This window comes from Anthonomus grandis, chromosome 2, assembly GCF_022605725.1.
Source record: "Anthonomus grandis grandis chromosome 2, icAntGran1.3, whole genome shotgun sequence".
Lineage (NCBI taxonomy): Eukaryota > Metazoa > Arthropoda > Insecta > Coleoptera > Curculionidae > Anthonomus > Anthonomus grandis.
Genome location: NC_065547.1, coordinates 17,428,848 through 17,446,224, shown reverse-complemented (window position 1 = coordinate 17,446,224; position 17,377 = coordinate 17,428,848). Strand labels below are relative to the sequence as shown.

Here is a 17,377-nt window from a genome sequence, read left to right as displayed (position 1 = left end):
GATCTCGGTACCTGTTGGAGATACAGCTTCGGTTAAATTAGGAAAAAGTTGTGCACTTTGAAGCGTATTTACATGCCGTTGAGAAACTTCAAAAATTTCCATGGCCTGCTGCGATATTTGGAAAAAACGGAAATTTGCCAATATCGATTTTATTTTTTCCTGGCTTTATTTTAAAAGATATCAAAAAACTATTGACACTTTCTCATTGATACTTTTGATGTAGTATGTGATGGCGCTTTTAAATTTTATATCCGACGTTTCGTTTTCGAGAAACCATTATCAACTTTATTTTTTTATATGGCGCGAAAAGAAAGTACACCCTGTATCTGATTCCATTTTTTATTACAAATTCAATGATGTATCACATGTTACATTTTTTTTGTTAGTTGAAAGGAAAAATGCAAATTTTCTATTTTTTAAGCATATTTTTTAAGTAAGCTTTGGAAACAAATGCTTTGACGTATGTAAATACCTGTTACCGAGTCTGTCACATTTTTCTTAATATCTATTTAGAGAGTGATGAAGCTAAATGAAGCATTGATTTGCATTGTACATTGTACTACTTATAAATAAAAAAATGTAACCAGTAATAGACAAATGTTTTATGATTTTTCTAACGATATGCAACAAATAATGAATACATTTTAAAAATAAGGAAAAAAGCAAATAAATTAACGCATTTTATAAATTTAATTTAAAACAGGTGTTCAAACAGGTTTCCGTTATTTTCTAGACATAAGTATGATCTTCTTACAGTAGCAATTAAAACATCACGCAATATCTCTGGCGTAATACTTTGAAAAGCGGCCGTCACACATTCTCGTAACTCCTGCTCAGTTCCAAAAGAATGTTGATAGACTCGGTTTTTAATAAATCCCCAAAGGAAGAAGTCCAAAGGGGTTAAGTCCGGGGATCGCGCTGGCCAAGACACTTCACTGGAGGTTCCAATCCACTTTTCACTTTCCCACAATTCGCAGGAAAACGCTGCGAAAGGTACTGTCGAACTTGCCCAGAATTATGTGCAGGAGCCCCGTCTTGTTGCAAACAACAGCTATTGACTTGTGCCAGAGGTAAATCATCTAAGCAGTCTTCTAAATCATTTTGCAATAAATTAAGATATCGTTCTGCTGTTAATGAATAATGGTAAATAAATGGACCTAGTATTTTGGTTCCTAAAATTCCACACCACATATTAAACCCAAAACGTTGTTGATGTCTAGATATTTTCTTAACACGCGGATTTTGTTGGACCCAGTAATGACTATTGCGGCGGTTAAAGATACCATTATTAGTGACCATACTTTCGTCGACCATATTATTTTTGATGGAAAATTAAAATCCTCTTCACAGGCACGTGTATACCACTCACAAAAATGCCGACGTCGTTCGAAATCCCCAGGTTTAAGTCCTTGGCAAATTCTAAATTTGTAGGGGTGATATCTGTTTTTACGTAAAATAAACTGAGCTGTAGATTTGGCCACTCCTATATTTTTTTCAATTTGCCTGGTTGATATCTCGGGGTTTTCAATAACTGCTTGTAAAACATTATTTTGAGTTTCTTCAAGAGATTCCTTTTTTCGGGATAAAACAGGCTTTTTAAACGAACCATATTCTTTTAAATTTCGAGCCTCTAAGAAAATGGATTTACATGGTTGCTTTCTATCTGGAAATTTATTAAGATACATTGCTGCTGTATTTACAGTATTTTTGTAGCATAAAATGTAGCACGACAGCATGTCAAACTTCTCTTCATGACTATAATGACCACCAGGCATATTTGAAGATAATAACACACTTTTAGCAATAATAACGACAACAGTAAATAATAATAACAATAATTACTCAACAAACAACACCTCGACAATCACGGTAACAACAACGGCAATTAATATTTAATAAAAAATATGTGACAGGGTAAAAGGTATTTACGTCAAAGTGTCAAAGCATTTGTTTCCAAAGCCTACTTAATAATATGTTTAAAAAAAAAGAAAAATTGTATTTTTCCTTTTAACTAACAAAAAAAATGTGACATGTGATACATCGCTGAATTTGTAATAAAAAATAGAATCAGATACAGGGTGTACTTTCTTTTCGCGCCATATAAAAAAATAAAGTTGATGGTGGTTTCTCGGAAACGAAACGTCGGATATAAAATTTAAAAGCGCCATCACGTACTACTTCAAAAGTGTCAATGAGAAAGTGTCAATAGTTTTTTGATATATTTTAAAATAAAGTCAGGAAAAAATAAAATCGATATTGCGGCAAATTTCCGTTTTTTTCCAAATAGTTCAGCAGGCCATGGAAATTTTTGAAGTTTCTCAACGGCATGTAAATACGCTTCAAAGTGCACAACTTTTTCCTAATTTAACCGAAGCTGTATCTCCAACAGGTACCGAGATCCCCATGCTTAGGATTCTTATCTTGGACACCCTGTAGATAAATCTATCGACAGGCTGATGAGACAGGTAGGATTTGGAGAGATAGAGTAGGATTTGGAATATACTGCCCTCAAGAAGACCCTAAATTCTCTTCAAGACTACCAGATAATACACAAAAATTCACAGGAAATGCACTCGGAAATAAAAATATCAGATCTCGACCACATCTCTTATTTAATCAAACAAATAATATTAGATGCAAAGAATAATGACTTCGAAATATATACAGGGGTGATTGATGGTTGATGGTACCTTAGACGTTTACGGAGAACGGAAAATGGATTTTTGTTAAAAATTTGGCATCATGGATTTTAGCTGGTGATCTAACGATTAAAAATATTTTTAGCTATACAGCGTTGCCGCTTATACCAAAACATAGTAACAACTTTGTTATTTTAATACCATGTATATTATTTTATTTTCCGATCCGCTATCACTTTATGATTGTTTTTGTATAAGTTGTCCCTATAACTTTTCTATTAGTAGTTTTCGAAAAATTTTCTTTATTTTTTGACCAAAACATAGCTCCAAATAAATTTTTCATTACTGCGGCACTGGAACGCGCAGAAAATTTAAATTATAAACGTAATTTACAGAGGTATTGTACATTAGTTTTCCCTATAAAAATTTGTTCTACGTTATACAGGGCTACCCAAAATTAGTGTTTTTACCGCTAGAAACAATAATCGTAAAAAATCATTTTTTTAAATGGAACATCCTGTATATTATAACATCTTCTAAAAGAAAATTTAAAGTCCTTTCAAACGAGGTATCATGCTCTTATATCTAAGTAGTTTGGTTTCTAAAATAAAAGCAATTTTCTGTAAATATCGGTATATTGTATATCCATTTTTATTAATTAACAATTATTCTCGGAACATATCTTTGCGTGCACGTCATGAGTAATAGAACATATTCATACAAATCAATAAGCCATCATTGTGTAAGACTACTGTAACGGCAGTACTCGTCAAGCAGTTATCGAATATCGATATCAATTGGCAAATAGGCCCATTCCTCATACAGAACATTTCTGAAAATATACTGACAATTTTAGGGAATTCGGTCCACGTGATTATCTTTAAGACCGGGGATCCCTTGTCAGCAGGCTTGGATTAACAAGTACTAGATACTCTTATAAGGGATCCAATTATCAGTGTACGTCGAATACCGTAGATATGCTTGTTTAATTTCTTCTACCTGGATATTAAGAGACTTTCGTGTTAATATTTATTTCTACAGCTTTGGACAGATGAAGCGATATTCACAAGGCTTGCGATTATAAATCTGAGAAACCTGCATAGGTAGGAATGAAAAAATCCAAAAGCTGTACGTCCATGTTATTTGGCAATTTGTTATTTTGAACATGAATTTTCTGTTAAGGGCTTGGGTTGCCCTAAGCGATAACTTGTTGATTGGTCCTGTTGTGCTTCCTGCGAGGTTGAATGCGAACAGTTATTTAATTTCTTATGGATGAACTGCAAGGACTTTTGGAGGAGGTCCCACTGAATATTCGCTTACACATCCACTTTCCTAGTGGATAGGCCTCAACCGCATTTCGGAATTACTGCCGAAATTGGGTTATACCGTCAACTATCCAAGATGGATTGATCGAGGTGGTCCTGTTGTACTTGAACGATTTAGTTAACGCCCGTTTCAAATACAAGGGAATATTTCTTGGAGCGTAATCAGTGGGCTGCTGAACAAATACGGTGGAAAAGGGCCAAATACACAATCTACATTGAAGGTGGAACTTTACGATTTTTTTAAATATTAAATATAACATACACGGGCGTGTAACTGTGAAATACGTAAAAATGGGGATACAAATTTTGCGTGATTTAACTTGAAACGTGTACTTTACGCTCCCAAAATTTGGACATAACGATACGAGACTCCTATAACATATAACAACAATTACAGGGACTGAAATCGCTAACAATCTAGCTAACATAGGATCAAATTGACATGTGCCTTACCCATTCCACCTGAATATACAAGACATACTACCAATTATAAATGCTGCCTCAGAAATCTATAAAAAACCACTGTTCTCTACATTAGAATATCAGGGCAGAGCACAAATTACTACCTTAGTCAGAATGCGAACGGGACATTGCATCCACATCATCTGAACAGGTTAGGGATAAGGGATAATCCGAATTGCTCGCGTAAAAAGATCAGCGACATTAAACATGTATTATTAGATTGTTCGAACCATAAATCCAGATCAAGATTTAATAGCAAACAATTATTAAACTCATTTTCATTCAAAACCTACCTTCCTAATCCAACAACAAAAACTATGAAATTTTTGTGCAGAAATGGTATTAAATTATAGCGGATATAGTTGTAGTAAAGACCAGAAATTATTTAGTCTAAGAAAAATGTGGTCTTTATCTCAAAACCGGGCAAGAAAGACTACCGTTAACCAAGGTCCTTTAGGGCAATAAGCCTGACTTAATTTCTACTAAAGACTATAAAAAGGCTTATAGACAGGTATATAACAGAGGAGATTCTAATAGAATCGCCACTACATAGGAATCAGCATGCCTACATGAAAGGGAAGTCGACGGAAACGGCACTTCACTCTGTAGTGAGCAAAGCTGAAAAAGCAATAGAGAACAAGGAAATAGCACTTGCTCTTTTCTTTGACGTGGAAGGAGCATTTGATAAGGCAAAAACAGCCAAGCCCTCCTGACATGGGCACTCCGGCTCATCTTGTCAGGTGGGTCAAAACGGCGCTGGAAGACCGGAAGATCAGTGCTGCACTGGGATACTGTCGTGTCGAGCCCAGGGTGAAAGGCAGCTACCCGCAAGGCAGTTGCCTTTCGCCACACCTTTGGTGCCTGGTGATGGACAGTCTCCTCAGAAAGCTAAAACTTGAAGGATTCTATGCACAGGCATACGCGAACGACGGACTAGTGATGTTCACGGGTAAATTCGTGAACACAGTCTGTGAGCGAATGCAAGTTGCGTGCAGGATAGTGAAACAGTGGTATCGGGAGACAGGGCTGTCGGTCAACCCCGAAAAGACCGAGCTCATTCTCTTTACTAAGAGGCAGAATTTGACAGGCTTTAAACCTCCCATTATGTATCAGACTCGCCTAACTTTGAGGCAGCAGGTCAAATACTTGGGAGTCATTTTAGACAGCAAGCTCACGTTTAAAACTCACGTAGAGCAGGCAGCAAATAAGGCAACGGCCCTAATATGGCAATTACGGCGAACAATAGGTACAAGATGGGGTCTTAAACCCCATGTTCTCCAGTGGCTTTATACCGCAGTCATATGACCGAGGATCTCGTACGGATCCGTTGTATGGTGGCCAGCCGTATTGAAGGTCACCAACGCCCAAAAGCTGACCAGACTGCAAAGACTGGTCTGCTTGGGAATTACTGGAGCTATGAGAACAACACCTGCGGCACCACTAAATATTCTTCTTGGGCTACCGGACCTCCCAGTCTGGATTGAGAGGGAGGCCATGGCGGCGTATAAGAGGATGAGAGATAGCGGAGGGTGGCGCAATGTTCACTTAGGACAAGGCCATTATGACGATTGCTCTCAGGATGTGTAAGAGCATACCAATTCTGACATCCAGGTGCACTACAGAAAGTGGCAAACTAAGGTTAAAGAACGGGTTTCAAGTCGAAATCCCGACAAGGGAAGAATGGTCGGCGAACCAAGTTAAAGAGCCAAGTGGTTTCCAGGCCTGGGACATGGATGGATCATGGATGAAAAGCACCAATTCAGCCGGAGCCGGAGTGTACAGGATGGAAACGAACACAGGGGAATCCTTCCCGCTAGGGAAACACACCACAGTTTTCCAAGCGGAGGTGTTTGCTATACTCGAAGTAGCGAACAAACGAGATGCATTGCAAGGTGACGGGGGGATTTGCATCTACTCCGATAGTCAAGCTGCCCTCAAGGCGATTCAGAAACCCAGGGCCAGCTCAGCGCTAGTCCAGGAATGCAGAGACGTATTGGAAACGCTTGCAGCACACAAGGAAGTGAGACTGAGGTGGGTCCCAGGACACCAAGGTGTTGAGGGCAATAAGCGGGCCGACGAACTGGCAAGACAAGGTTCCGTTAACCCCTTCGTAGGCCCCGAACCTTAGCAGAAAACAAATCTCCCAGGCACTTAATAATTGGGCCTGGGAAAAAACAAGGAAGAATTGGAGAAGGACAGAAGGATGTAGACAGGCCAAGCAAATGATACCAGACCATGACGGCTCTAAAGCAAGGCGACTGCTAACGAAGACCCGACAAAGTATCAAAGACTTGGTGGAAATTCTGACCGGACACAACAGTCTAAACATCAGGCATCTACACCTTCTTGGTATAAGAGAAAGCCCACTCTGTCCCAATTGCGGTACAGGGGAGGAAACTTCATACCACATTCTAGGTATCTGTGATAGGTGGAGTCGCCTAAGAAGGAAAATTTTCGGAGCAACGACACTCCAGCGGGAAGATCTCAAAGATCTGGACTGGGACAACGTGCAAGCCTTTATTAAAAGGACGAGCCGACTCACTGAAGACCGCGCATTGGGAGTGGAGGCGTAGGGGTGGGTGATTCTGGGGTTGGCAAAAAGGGACTGCTCAGGCCTACATGCCGAGCTCTAGCTCTCCCACCCTTACTACTACTACTACTACTAGTACTACAGAATTCAAAAAAACAAAAATAGAAAAACTAAAAAAGTGTATGAGAGAGACAAGAAAGTAAAAGAAATCTCCGTCACATAAATAGAAAATATAGACGCAAACCAGAATCCGATTTGAGACACAGAGTACATACTCGTCGAGAACACCCGAATCGCCACAAGAAGCTGCGGAGATTGTCTAGTTACAGAACCCATAAGAACGGTGTCAGTCAGTCAGTCGAAACCGTACCATGGAACTTATGTTTTATGACCGAAACAGCCTCTTTAAAAAAAACAATTATTTAAAAAGGGTACAGAGAACGAATTTGCTATTGACAAACAACTAAAAAAAACAGTTAAACTGGACTTCTGCAGAATGATTTATTTATTTCGCCAACAATGGTTGTCTAAAATCGCAATGTTTTCGTAAAAATTCATATAAGTCCATCGACATAATACTCGTTTTCAGCTAAGTACTTTTATGTAATTAACTTAATGGTAAAATTACATTTTAGATCCTAGCAACGGTTTTCTTAAAATCTCAAATTATTAGATTTTAAGGGGAAGAAAGTTTTTGCGTTTTAAAACAACCTTTATTCCCGATATGTTGAATCTCCTTTTCTACTATTCGTGACGCAATAATCTGATATTCTCTAACGTCACAAGCATGATATATCAAACCAGAACATTCACCATACACCAATGAACATTTGAGTCACGAACACGAAATGTTTTGGCTCCCGATCACAGCATACAAACAGCGCGTTATTTTTGTCCGATCCGTTTATTTTAGTTTCAATTTTCTCGCTTACTAATGTGTACTAATATAAATAAACCTTTACAAAAAAAAATAAAAAGAAATACTCCAAATATTGACAAATTTAGCACATGCAGTTAGAACGAAAATAGAACAAACCATATGGCAGGAAACTTCTTCGGTGTTTATGACCAATTTAGAAACTGAGAACGTCGTTGATTTTAGTTAAGTGGGTCAGTGGTTTAGAAGATTTAAGATATTCCACTTCTGATTGAATATCAGCAGCCATTTCAATTCCCACACGGTATTAATAAAATTGGCAAACACAACTAATTGAAAAGGATATTCGGGATACTGTTTTCTGAGTTTGTTTGTAATCAAAGCAAAGGCTTTCCCGAACAGAGATCAAACTTTTTCCCATTCGCTGAATATTTTATATACGACCGACGCCGTAGAGAAAAATTCTATTTTCGCTTCACAAAGTAAACGTAACTCCCGTGGAATGCCGCTCGATTTCACTTAAATCCACACTTTAGCTTTTGATAAATTAAAGTGTGGTAAATTGAGTTATGAAAGCACTTTTCTTTGGTGATTAATGGACGGCTTTTTTTGGAATCGTAGTCATATGCATGGATGTTCTTATTTTATTTTTAGAGAAATCGCTAGAATATTTCTATGGAACATTAAATTTACATACAAAGTGGCCTCTTTGATCCCCTAATCTAACGTCACACGATATCTTTCAATAAAAAGTATCTCATTACCAGTTATGGCAATTTCCGCTTTTGGAAGGATCGAAACGTCTGATGTTTTCACAAAATTTTGGCAAATTTCGCGGTGTAATCGTCTGAAAATACCCCCTACAAAAAAAAATCACCGAATCGACATTTTATTGGCGAATGTACATGGACCGCGTCGTACACGACGCATGGGGACGCCGTGGGCGTCCATAAGTATAGCGTAAATATTTTGATTTTATTCCGAAAGTTTGTTTTGAACTATTTTTGGGCGTGATTTGATTGTGACGTTTGAATATTCAAAAAAAAAAAAAAAATTGTACCAAAAACACATTTTTGATCAAAAATTTAAGAGAGACTATCAAAACCATTAGTAAGGTCTCTCTTCTTCAAGACTTAATCGATTTAACCATACAGATAGAGAAGATTGAAGAAGATGGCTTTGTTTCTTGTAAAGTAGAGGTTTGGTAACAGTATTTTCTAGGCATAGTTGCATCTATAGCTAAGTAAAAAAGAGCAGCAGCAGATCTGCAATATATTAACTTTCGTCTTGATCTCACCCTAAAACGATCATTGGGAGCTTGTCAAATGAGATGTCAAATAAATTCTTGGTTTTATTTTTTAACTTGATTTGTTGAACTTGAACTTACAGAATCTTCTGAAAATTGTGTTTTTATGATGTAGCTTTACAATAAAAAAAATATCATTTTAGTACCATTCTTTATGGTACCGAATACTGACAAAAGAATTTGAGAATGTAAATTGAACTTTTCCATCTGTTATGTCTATAAATAACCTCCTAGATCTGCTTAACATTATGTTTTTATAGGGTAGTTTGATCAGTTACAACGAAAAAAACTGCATTTCATGACCGTTCTTCATAAAACCTCCTACTGAGATACGGATTTAAGAATTTAAATTAAACCTTTTCATCTGTTTTTTCTTCACCGTTTTATTTCCAAGTAACTGCCTGGATCTTCCGGAAATTATGTTTTTCTGGTATAGTTTTTTCAATTACAATAAAAAAACCATATTTCATGACCATTCTTCATGATACCTCGGACTTAGATGGGAATTTAAAAATGTAAATTGAACTTTTCTACCTGTTTTTTCTATCACAATTTTATAAATAGCTTTCTGGATCTTCTGGAAAATGTATTTTTACGGAGTAGTTTATTCAGTTGCAATGGAAAAAACATATTTCCTGACCATCCTTCATGATACGCCCGACTAAGATTGGAATTGCAGAATGTAAACTTACTTTTCCAAATGTTTTCTCTATCATGATTTTATTTCTATATAATTGCTTGCATCTTCTGGAAATTGTATTTTTTGGAGTAGATTATTCAATTACAATAAAAAAAACGCATTTCGTGACTATTGTCCATAATACCTCTGACTGATATGGGTATTTAAGAATAGAAATTGAACTCTTCCATCTCTTTTCTCTACTATCGTTTTATTTTTAAATAACTGTCTGAATCTTCTAGAAATTGTGTTTTTCTGGAATAGTTTATCCAATTACAATAAAATAATAAATAATTTCATTATCATTCTTGATTTATGTATAATGATTTCTTTAAAGCCTTTGACAGAGTGTACCACATACAACCGATTGAGCAGATGAGAGGGTTGAACATTTCTTTTGCAAGAGGTGCTATAGAGTGTTTGTGATCTAGTCATAATTTCTTCAAGACATCTGACAGAGTTAATAATATAAAACTGATAGAGAAGATTGGGTAAGAGGTTTGGATCTGCTTTTCTTCAATAAGTACAGTGTAGATTTACACAAGTTAGGGAAGAACCTAAATCAAATAAAAAAAGTAGAGATGGAATTTAATGCATGCTGACTTTTCCAAAGCTTTTGACAGGCCTGCCATAAAGAATTAATAGAGAATATGAAGGGCTTATTCTCTAAGAAGTACATTGCAAATATGGAAAAGCAATCTTGGTGCAACTAAATAAAAATAAAGGAATAGATGTCATGTGTATACTGAGTTCGGCAAGGCTTCAGACAGAATTAACATACAATTTGTTGAATGTTTCATATAAAGTTATTTTATTGGAAGCCTTGGAGAGAAGATATTTGATGAATGCCATCTAGATAATTTTCTCAAGAGTTAAGATAGAAGCCATTATACCGATTTTTATTTGACCAGTTTCTTTACATCCCAAAATTATTATTTGGAAGCCGTAGAGTTATAAAATAAAACTTTAGTGGGGTGCCATGTATATCGATTTCTTTTTAACTTTCGACCATACACAACTGATTGAGAAGATGAGAGGCTTGAAGATTTATTTTTCAAGAAATATAGAAGAGATTTTATTATTGATTTGAGATTCCATGGCGAATGTTTTGAAATGTAGGAAAGAAAAGATTTAGATGTAACCATCTAGATAATTTTCTCAAGAGTAGAAATAGACGCCATATATACTGACTTTTGCAAGGCTTCAGACAGAGTTAAATAAATGCCAGTGTGTCTTTTCTTCATACGACTTACCTACAATCTATCCTATTCTAGACAACTACTCAAAACTTCTCACTTTATTCCTTCAGCGATAACTGCGTTAAAGGAGATGGCACTATTTAAAAAATAAAAAAACCTTTCACAAAAATTCCCTTTTTGCAATTTTTTTTCTATTTTTTTTCGCAAATTCGGAGCGCGTAGTCGCGTCGTTATTTTCGTATGTGTATAGTTGGGTCCCGTTCACATTTCGAGAATGCTGCGAACCACAGAAATAGCTGGACGTCTATTTTCGGTGCGGCGTCGTGACGTCGTCGCGACGCTCTTTCAAACGGTTTTCACGAATTTTACAATTTGTTCGTTTTAGTTGTCCCCTCTCTCTACCCCTCCACCCCACCTCTACCCGTTTTGTTTTTGAGGGTAATTATGGCGATTTCGCAATCAAAAAGTCGAAACAAAACACGAGGATTAAGTGGGTCATCGTTGGTCGACGTTTCGACCCTCAGTGAATGGATCATCAGGACAAAAAATGATTAATGCAACAAGTTTCATAAGTATAATTAATTACTATAATATAGATTATCATGCTAACTTTGAAGTAAGTGCCTTCTTTGAAGTTTATTTGTTTCACTTGGATTTTCTCTAGGATCAGGCTTCAACCCTTCTTTTATTATTTGAGAGGTCTTAAGTAATACGGGATCATCGTTGGGGTCTTCAACCCAGTGGGGCCACGTCTGGATCTCTGCGAAGAGCGCATCTCCTGGACATTCTGTACCTTGAAAAACAATAGAAATGTATATTAATATCCAAGTAAAAAGTAACTAGTGGATCGTAGCTAAACAATTCTTATTATAATATATAAGTTGTCCCATTTTGTCCAAAAAACAAAGTTGGGCTTTATTTTCAGTATAGCCGAAAGTGGCGTCCTGTTGAACTCCTTTCTCTGACATTTGTTAGAAAAAAAACATGCAATACAGGGTGTTTCAGATGTGGAGCATCATAACGACACACCCTATATATGGTTATAGTCAACTGCTGCCAATTTTTTCGGGAATTATTTAATATAAGTCCCCCATCATGCATTTCTAATTATTTTAAGTTTGTCTAAAATGTTTTGGCCGCCCACCATAAGTGCGAAATAAATATTCGCGCACATGACTACTCAATAAATATTTTATGCTTCAAACATTTTTGCTGGTACATACTTTTCACTTGTCTGTGTCCAACGAGCTTGTAGTCTTCTTGAATGAAACCCTCCTTAATCCCTTTTTGAATCAGCTGTTTAACGGTTGTCAGTTGGCTCTCTGGTGGTACTTGCGCTAGAATAAAAATGTCACAGTTAATTGTCAATGTTTTGACTTTTGATGCGCTTATGACTGAATTGACATTCTGGGCATAAAAGAAATTTAATTATTAACTAACTTAACAGTAAATGCATCTGTCAAAATTCTTTGAAACAGATCATTTTTTCTCTCAGTTCTGACGTAATAAAAATAAATTTAAAAATAAATCGCGGCAATGACAATATAAATAAATCTGTTATAAATGCACGTATTTAACTGTGTGGCCGCCTAGTCGTCATGATATATTAGCATGTGAATTTTCAATGTTATTTTCTATTAAAACTATATTTTATGCAATTTTGGAGCGTGGTTCCAAAATGGCGGAGAGGCGCTATTTTTGTTTTTTTCTAAGATCGTCCGTATGTCATTTTGAAGACTAGAAGATTTGTGAGCTTATGACGAATAAATTAATAACAGTGATTTAAAGCCTATCCAATTTTTTTTTTAATTTTCCAAAAAAAGTAGTTTCGGCGCTTGACTATATAAACTGCAATAACAACTGCCACCCTAGTTGTAGAACGTAAACAGGATAAGTGAATATGGAAAATAAATTTGTGGGTTGTGAACCGCGTGAAAAAAGTGAGGTTTAGTGTGGTGAAATAAGCAAGATGGAACGGGGCATGGCTTAATTGAAAAATTCAGTACAGTTCATGTCTGACAGCTTTGAAGAACAGAAACGAAAATTGATTGAGAAAAGTGATGTATGCTATGAAAATAAACTTCCAAGTGGGTGATGTTTTTCAAATTTTCGAAAGTTTTTCGAATCAGCAACAAGGATGATGCTCCAATACTGATAAAACTAAAAAAACAATGAGGTAATAGGCATAATGTTGAAGAAAGTAAGAGAAATAAAGGAAATAAAACTGAATGAGTGTGGCCTGATGGGAGAAGAAAAAAACATATTTTTCAACGAAGACTAAACAAAGCATAACCAACTGCTCTTTAAGCTACCAAGAGAAAAAAAGAGAGAACATAAGTCAAGTTTTGTGGCAAATGGAAAGATTTACCTAAGGAAAGAAGAAAATTCAAAACCCCTACCTCTCAGAACTAAGGCAGACCTGTAAACATGTACATAACAAAAAAATGCATCGGTACCTGAGGGCTAATGATGATCTTAACTTACTATATATAAATATAAAAAGATTATGAAACAAACTACACGATCTCAATGATATTCTTCTTATAAACAGTAAAAAAATACATATTATAGTACTCACAGAAACATGGATTTATCCTAATGAAAAAAGTTATTACAGTATACCTTCCTACATATCTGTACATGACAACCGAGACTCGAGAGGAGCAGGAATATGCATCTACATAATTAATGAGTTTAATTCTCAATATCTCTTGTACACTAATATCACATCAATTTATGTAGCACACCAAAACCTTACAATCTATGGTGTGCACCGACCACCTAAGAATAAATATAAAGTATTTATGACAGAAGTAGACAAACTGCTAGAAGCCCAAAAACACTCTTGCATTTTTACTGGCGATATTTATTTAAATCTGCTACATATAGTAAATGAGTATAAAAATATGGTTGAAACGAATGGTTTTCATTTTCAAAATATAATAAATCGTCAAAGTGCAATAAGAACAACAAAACAAAACAGTATTTCATCGCAAAACAAAAAACATACAGTATTTCATCGCACTACAGGATCATAAGGTATCAAATCATAAAATAGTATTCGCTACTGTGATAAAGATATTATATAAGAGAAGTAAATAGAAATCAACTAAAAGACTCTTTGATATAGAACTGTGGAAGCAAAAAGTTAGAAAATACTTAAGTGTTCATGAAATAAACACATTCTAAAAACTTTCCGATGTCATTAACAGAATAAAAAATAAATGCACAAGAGTAAAAAGTATTAAATTAACAAACAATAATGAGTGAGTCATAAATGTGATCACAATTTACTGAATTTGAATATAATTTACTGATTACACTGAAACTGAATATAAGAAATCAAAAATGTATTAAATAAACTGAAAATAATACTTTACAATAAATTACAAGAAATACAAGGTGATGGAAGGAAAAATTGAAAAATCCAATGTGCAGCAGAAATGCCAAGGACACTAAGCAAATAAGCAATATAAAGAAAGAAAATGAAGGTGACTGTATTGATGACTCCGAAATGGCTAAAGAAATGAATGCATATTTTTCAAGTATATGTAGGTCAAGGATTGGGCTCAAAAATAAACCAAAAACTAGGACTGTCAGTCACAGAGGAGGAGGAGGAACAAGAAACCATTGTACTAGAGACAAATATGGGAGAAACATAGAAGATAATGATTAAAAATAATTATGCACCTGGTATAGACGGTATAACAAAAAATACATTGTGACTTTATTCGATATATCGACCTGTGATTGTGAACTTAACCAACAGTGTTGGTTAAGTTCTAAGATAGAGATTAGACAATATTCGGGAGAATTTAAACCTTCAAAAATAGTGCCTAGACACTAAAAAGGTGGACAAGATGTGATAAGCGATTAACTGCTCTATATTGATACGTTCGAAAAAATTGTTGAGAAAGTCTTAAAAACGCGTTTCACATAGCATTTTGAAAAAAAACTTTAATGTTGCTAAACTCTTTATGCATTTCAAAAACATACTAGTAGATTGAGAGCAACCGTTTAACTTTTAGAATACATAATAAGTGAACTCGATAAAAACAAATATGTTGTATGTGCTACTGCATTCATAGACTCAAAAGGCATTCGATACAGTTGATTTAAAACTAATGTTGCAAAAGCTCAAAAAAATAGGGTTTCGAAATAAATGTCATGATTGTTATCTTCATACAAACTGGATAGAAAGCAGTGTACTGTGCTGATCAGTGCACAGAACAGTACAGTTAATGTAAGTGTTGATGTAGTCCAAGGTTCGGTTCTTATAGTATATATACCCAGTCATATAAAGATCAACAATAAAATCCTGAATAAAGTAACTTAATACAAATATCTGAATCTAGTGATTAATGAAAGATTAATATGGACTGCACATATTCAAAATATCTTGGACAAGGTTTCACCAATGTTGGGTGTAATAAAGAGGCGTAGCCATAGATTGAATAAAAACAAAAAAAAATCTTATTCTATAACAGTTTAATTGAATCATGTTACGGAAATACTAGTTTTGCGATGAATGGTTGTTAGAAGTAAATGCATCAGTCCAAAATCATTTAAAGGTATGACGACATGAATAGAAGAATTTCCAAGTTATGCTTTGTTACCACCTTTAACTTTTTTTAATAATATTAAAACAAATACGTACTAATGGTTGGTAACCTAAAAGTGCTGTCAACTGTCAAATTTATGATGTTTGACAGTTCTTCGGAATGTCTTTCGATGAATGGTTGCTAGTAGTAAATGCATCAGTCAAAAATCATTTGGAGGAGTGACGACATTGGTCGTCATCACGTTATGTATGTTCTGTTAACGGATAATATTTTTTTCTCAGTTTTGACGTAACACAAAATAAATTTAAAAATAACGCGCGGCAATGACAAGACGGATAAATCTGTTATAGGTGCACGCATTAAACTGTGTGGGCGCTTAAAACCGATAGTATTATAGATCATTTATATTTTCAGTGTTATTTGGAATATTACAATGTTCGTTTATACAATGTGCTCCTAAAAAGTCCCTATTTTGGTATAAAAATGAGAGTGCAAGCTCTAAAATGTTGGAGAGCGCCATCTTTCTTCCCCTGCCTATTTATCTTTTTACTTTCTTAGATAGTGCCTTTCAAAATTAAAAAGAAAAAAAGCTTTTTACCAAGTATTTTTGTGTAAAATTTGTTTTCACTAATGGCGCAGTTAGAATAATACTTTTAAGCCATAATATGCAACTAACAATAATTATATTTTTTTTAGTAGCTGATAAGATTTTTCGAGCAGTAATTAATTCCAAGGTCCTGTACCTATATCTATAAGTGTTTCTATGAAATTACTAATAATAGTCTATGCAACCAAATACAAAACGTAAATACATATAAGGAAAAAATATCAAAAAAAAATCCTTATACGTACATACAATACAATACATACATACCATGTACAGGGTGTCCCATTTTGGGTACTTTTGCGGGGTATCTCCGTTATTTTTAAAGTTAGCGTGATGCGGTTTTCGCGACAGTGTGCTACTTTTTCGTAAAAATAACGATGCCGTTAACAAAAATTCCAAAGCCATCTTAGTTTTTAAGATATAGGCCATTTTTGAAAATTCGACATTTTGGGACCCTCCTTGTATTTCGGTTATTCTTTAACTTATCGAATATGTAAAAAAACAGTTTTATAGATTTTTTTCCGTAGAATGCAGGGGCGTAGATTTTTTTTTTATATTTACTGTTTTTGAGTTATAAGCCGACTTATGTTTTTTTTAATAGAACACCCTGTATATATATGCACTAATAAATTTGTCTTTTTTTTACCTTTTGAAAAATATATAATAGTATGCACTTTTTTTTAAGAAACATACAAATAAATGACAATTTTCTAAAATTAAGGACATAAATTTATTAGTAGGCCATGACTCTTGTTGATAACAAAACAAAAGTCAACTAAATGTCAAATATTTATATATACCCCCATAAAAAAAATCCAAAATTGAAAGATCTGGAGATCGTGGAGCCCATCTTACAAGCCCGTTGGTACCTATCCATCTTTGCGGAAAATTATTCTCAAGAAATTCCCTTACTAGCCTTGAATTATGACACTTACAACAAGGTGGTGCTCCTAACCACCTTGTTGTAAGTAAACTGAATTATATTGTGCTAGCGGAATATTTTCTAGCAGTTCAGGAATAACTTCCTCAAGGATTTTTAGGTATCTACGTGCTGTAAGACCTCCTTCAAAAATCTGATAAACTATTTTTCTGCCCAAAATAAAACAAGACAACCCAACTCCAAAACGTCCCTGTTGTGCCCTTTCGAACAATATAAATGCTGATTTTCTGTTTTCCAATTCCTGGTATTGT

At 35.1% G+C, this 17,377-nt stretch overlaps 3 protein-coding genes across 12 annotated transcripts in view; 1 reads left to right on the top strand and 2 right to left on the bottom strand.

Annotated features, from left to right (window-relative positions):
* LOC126733618 (glutamic acid-rich protein-like) overlaps positions 1 to 11,359 on the bottom strand; it is a 35,159-nt gene extending 23,800 nt beyond the window's left edge. For 2 of the 7 annotated variants that reach the window (XM_050436991.1, XM_050436996.1), the window contains exon 1: positions 11,072 to 11,359. The gene's annotated coding sequence lies outside the window, so the exon portion shown is untranslated. The remainder of the gene's footprint in view (positions 1 to 11,071) is intronic. The other 5 variants (XM_050436992.1, XM_050436998.1, XM_050436995.1 and 2 more) reach the window with 3 other exon arrangements.
* Positions 1 to 17,377, top strand: part of LOC126733622 (zinc finger matrin-type protein 2) — a 66,987-nt gene that overhangs the window by 32,071 nt on the left and 17,539 nt on the right. The gene's annotated exons all lie outside the window — the stretch shown is intronic.
* Positions 11,578 to 17,377, bottom strand: part of LOC126733628 (peptidoglycan-recognition protein LB-like) — a 51,126-nt gene continuing 45,326 nt past the window's right edge. For all 4 annotated transcript variants that reach the window (XM_050437018.1, XM_050437020.1, XM_050437017.1 and 1 more), the window contains exons 4-5: positions 12,241 to 12,354; positions 11,578 to 11,810 (exon numbers count right to left, since the gene is read on the bottom strand). In XM_050437018.1, the coding sequence (XP_050292975.1) occupies positions 11,623 to 11,810; positions 12,241 to 12,354 (302 nt within the window). In that variant the 3' untranslated portion in view covers positions 11,578 to 11,622. The remainder of the gene's footprint in view (positions 11,811 to 12,240; positions 12,355 to 17,377) is intronic.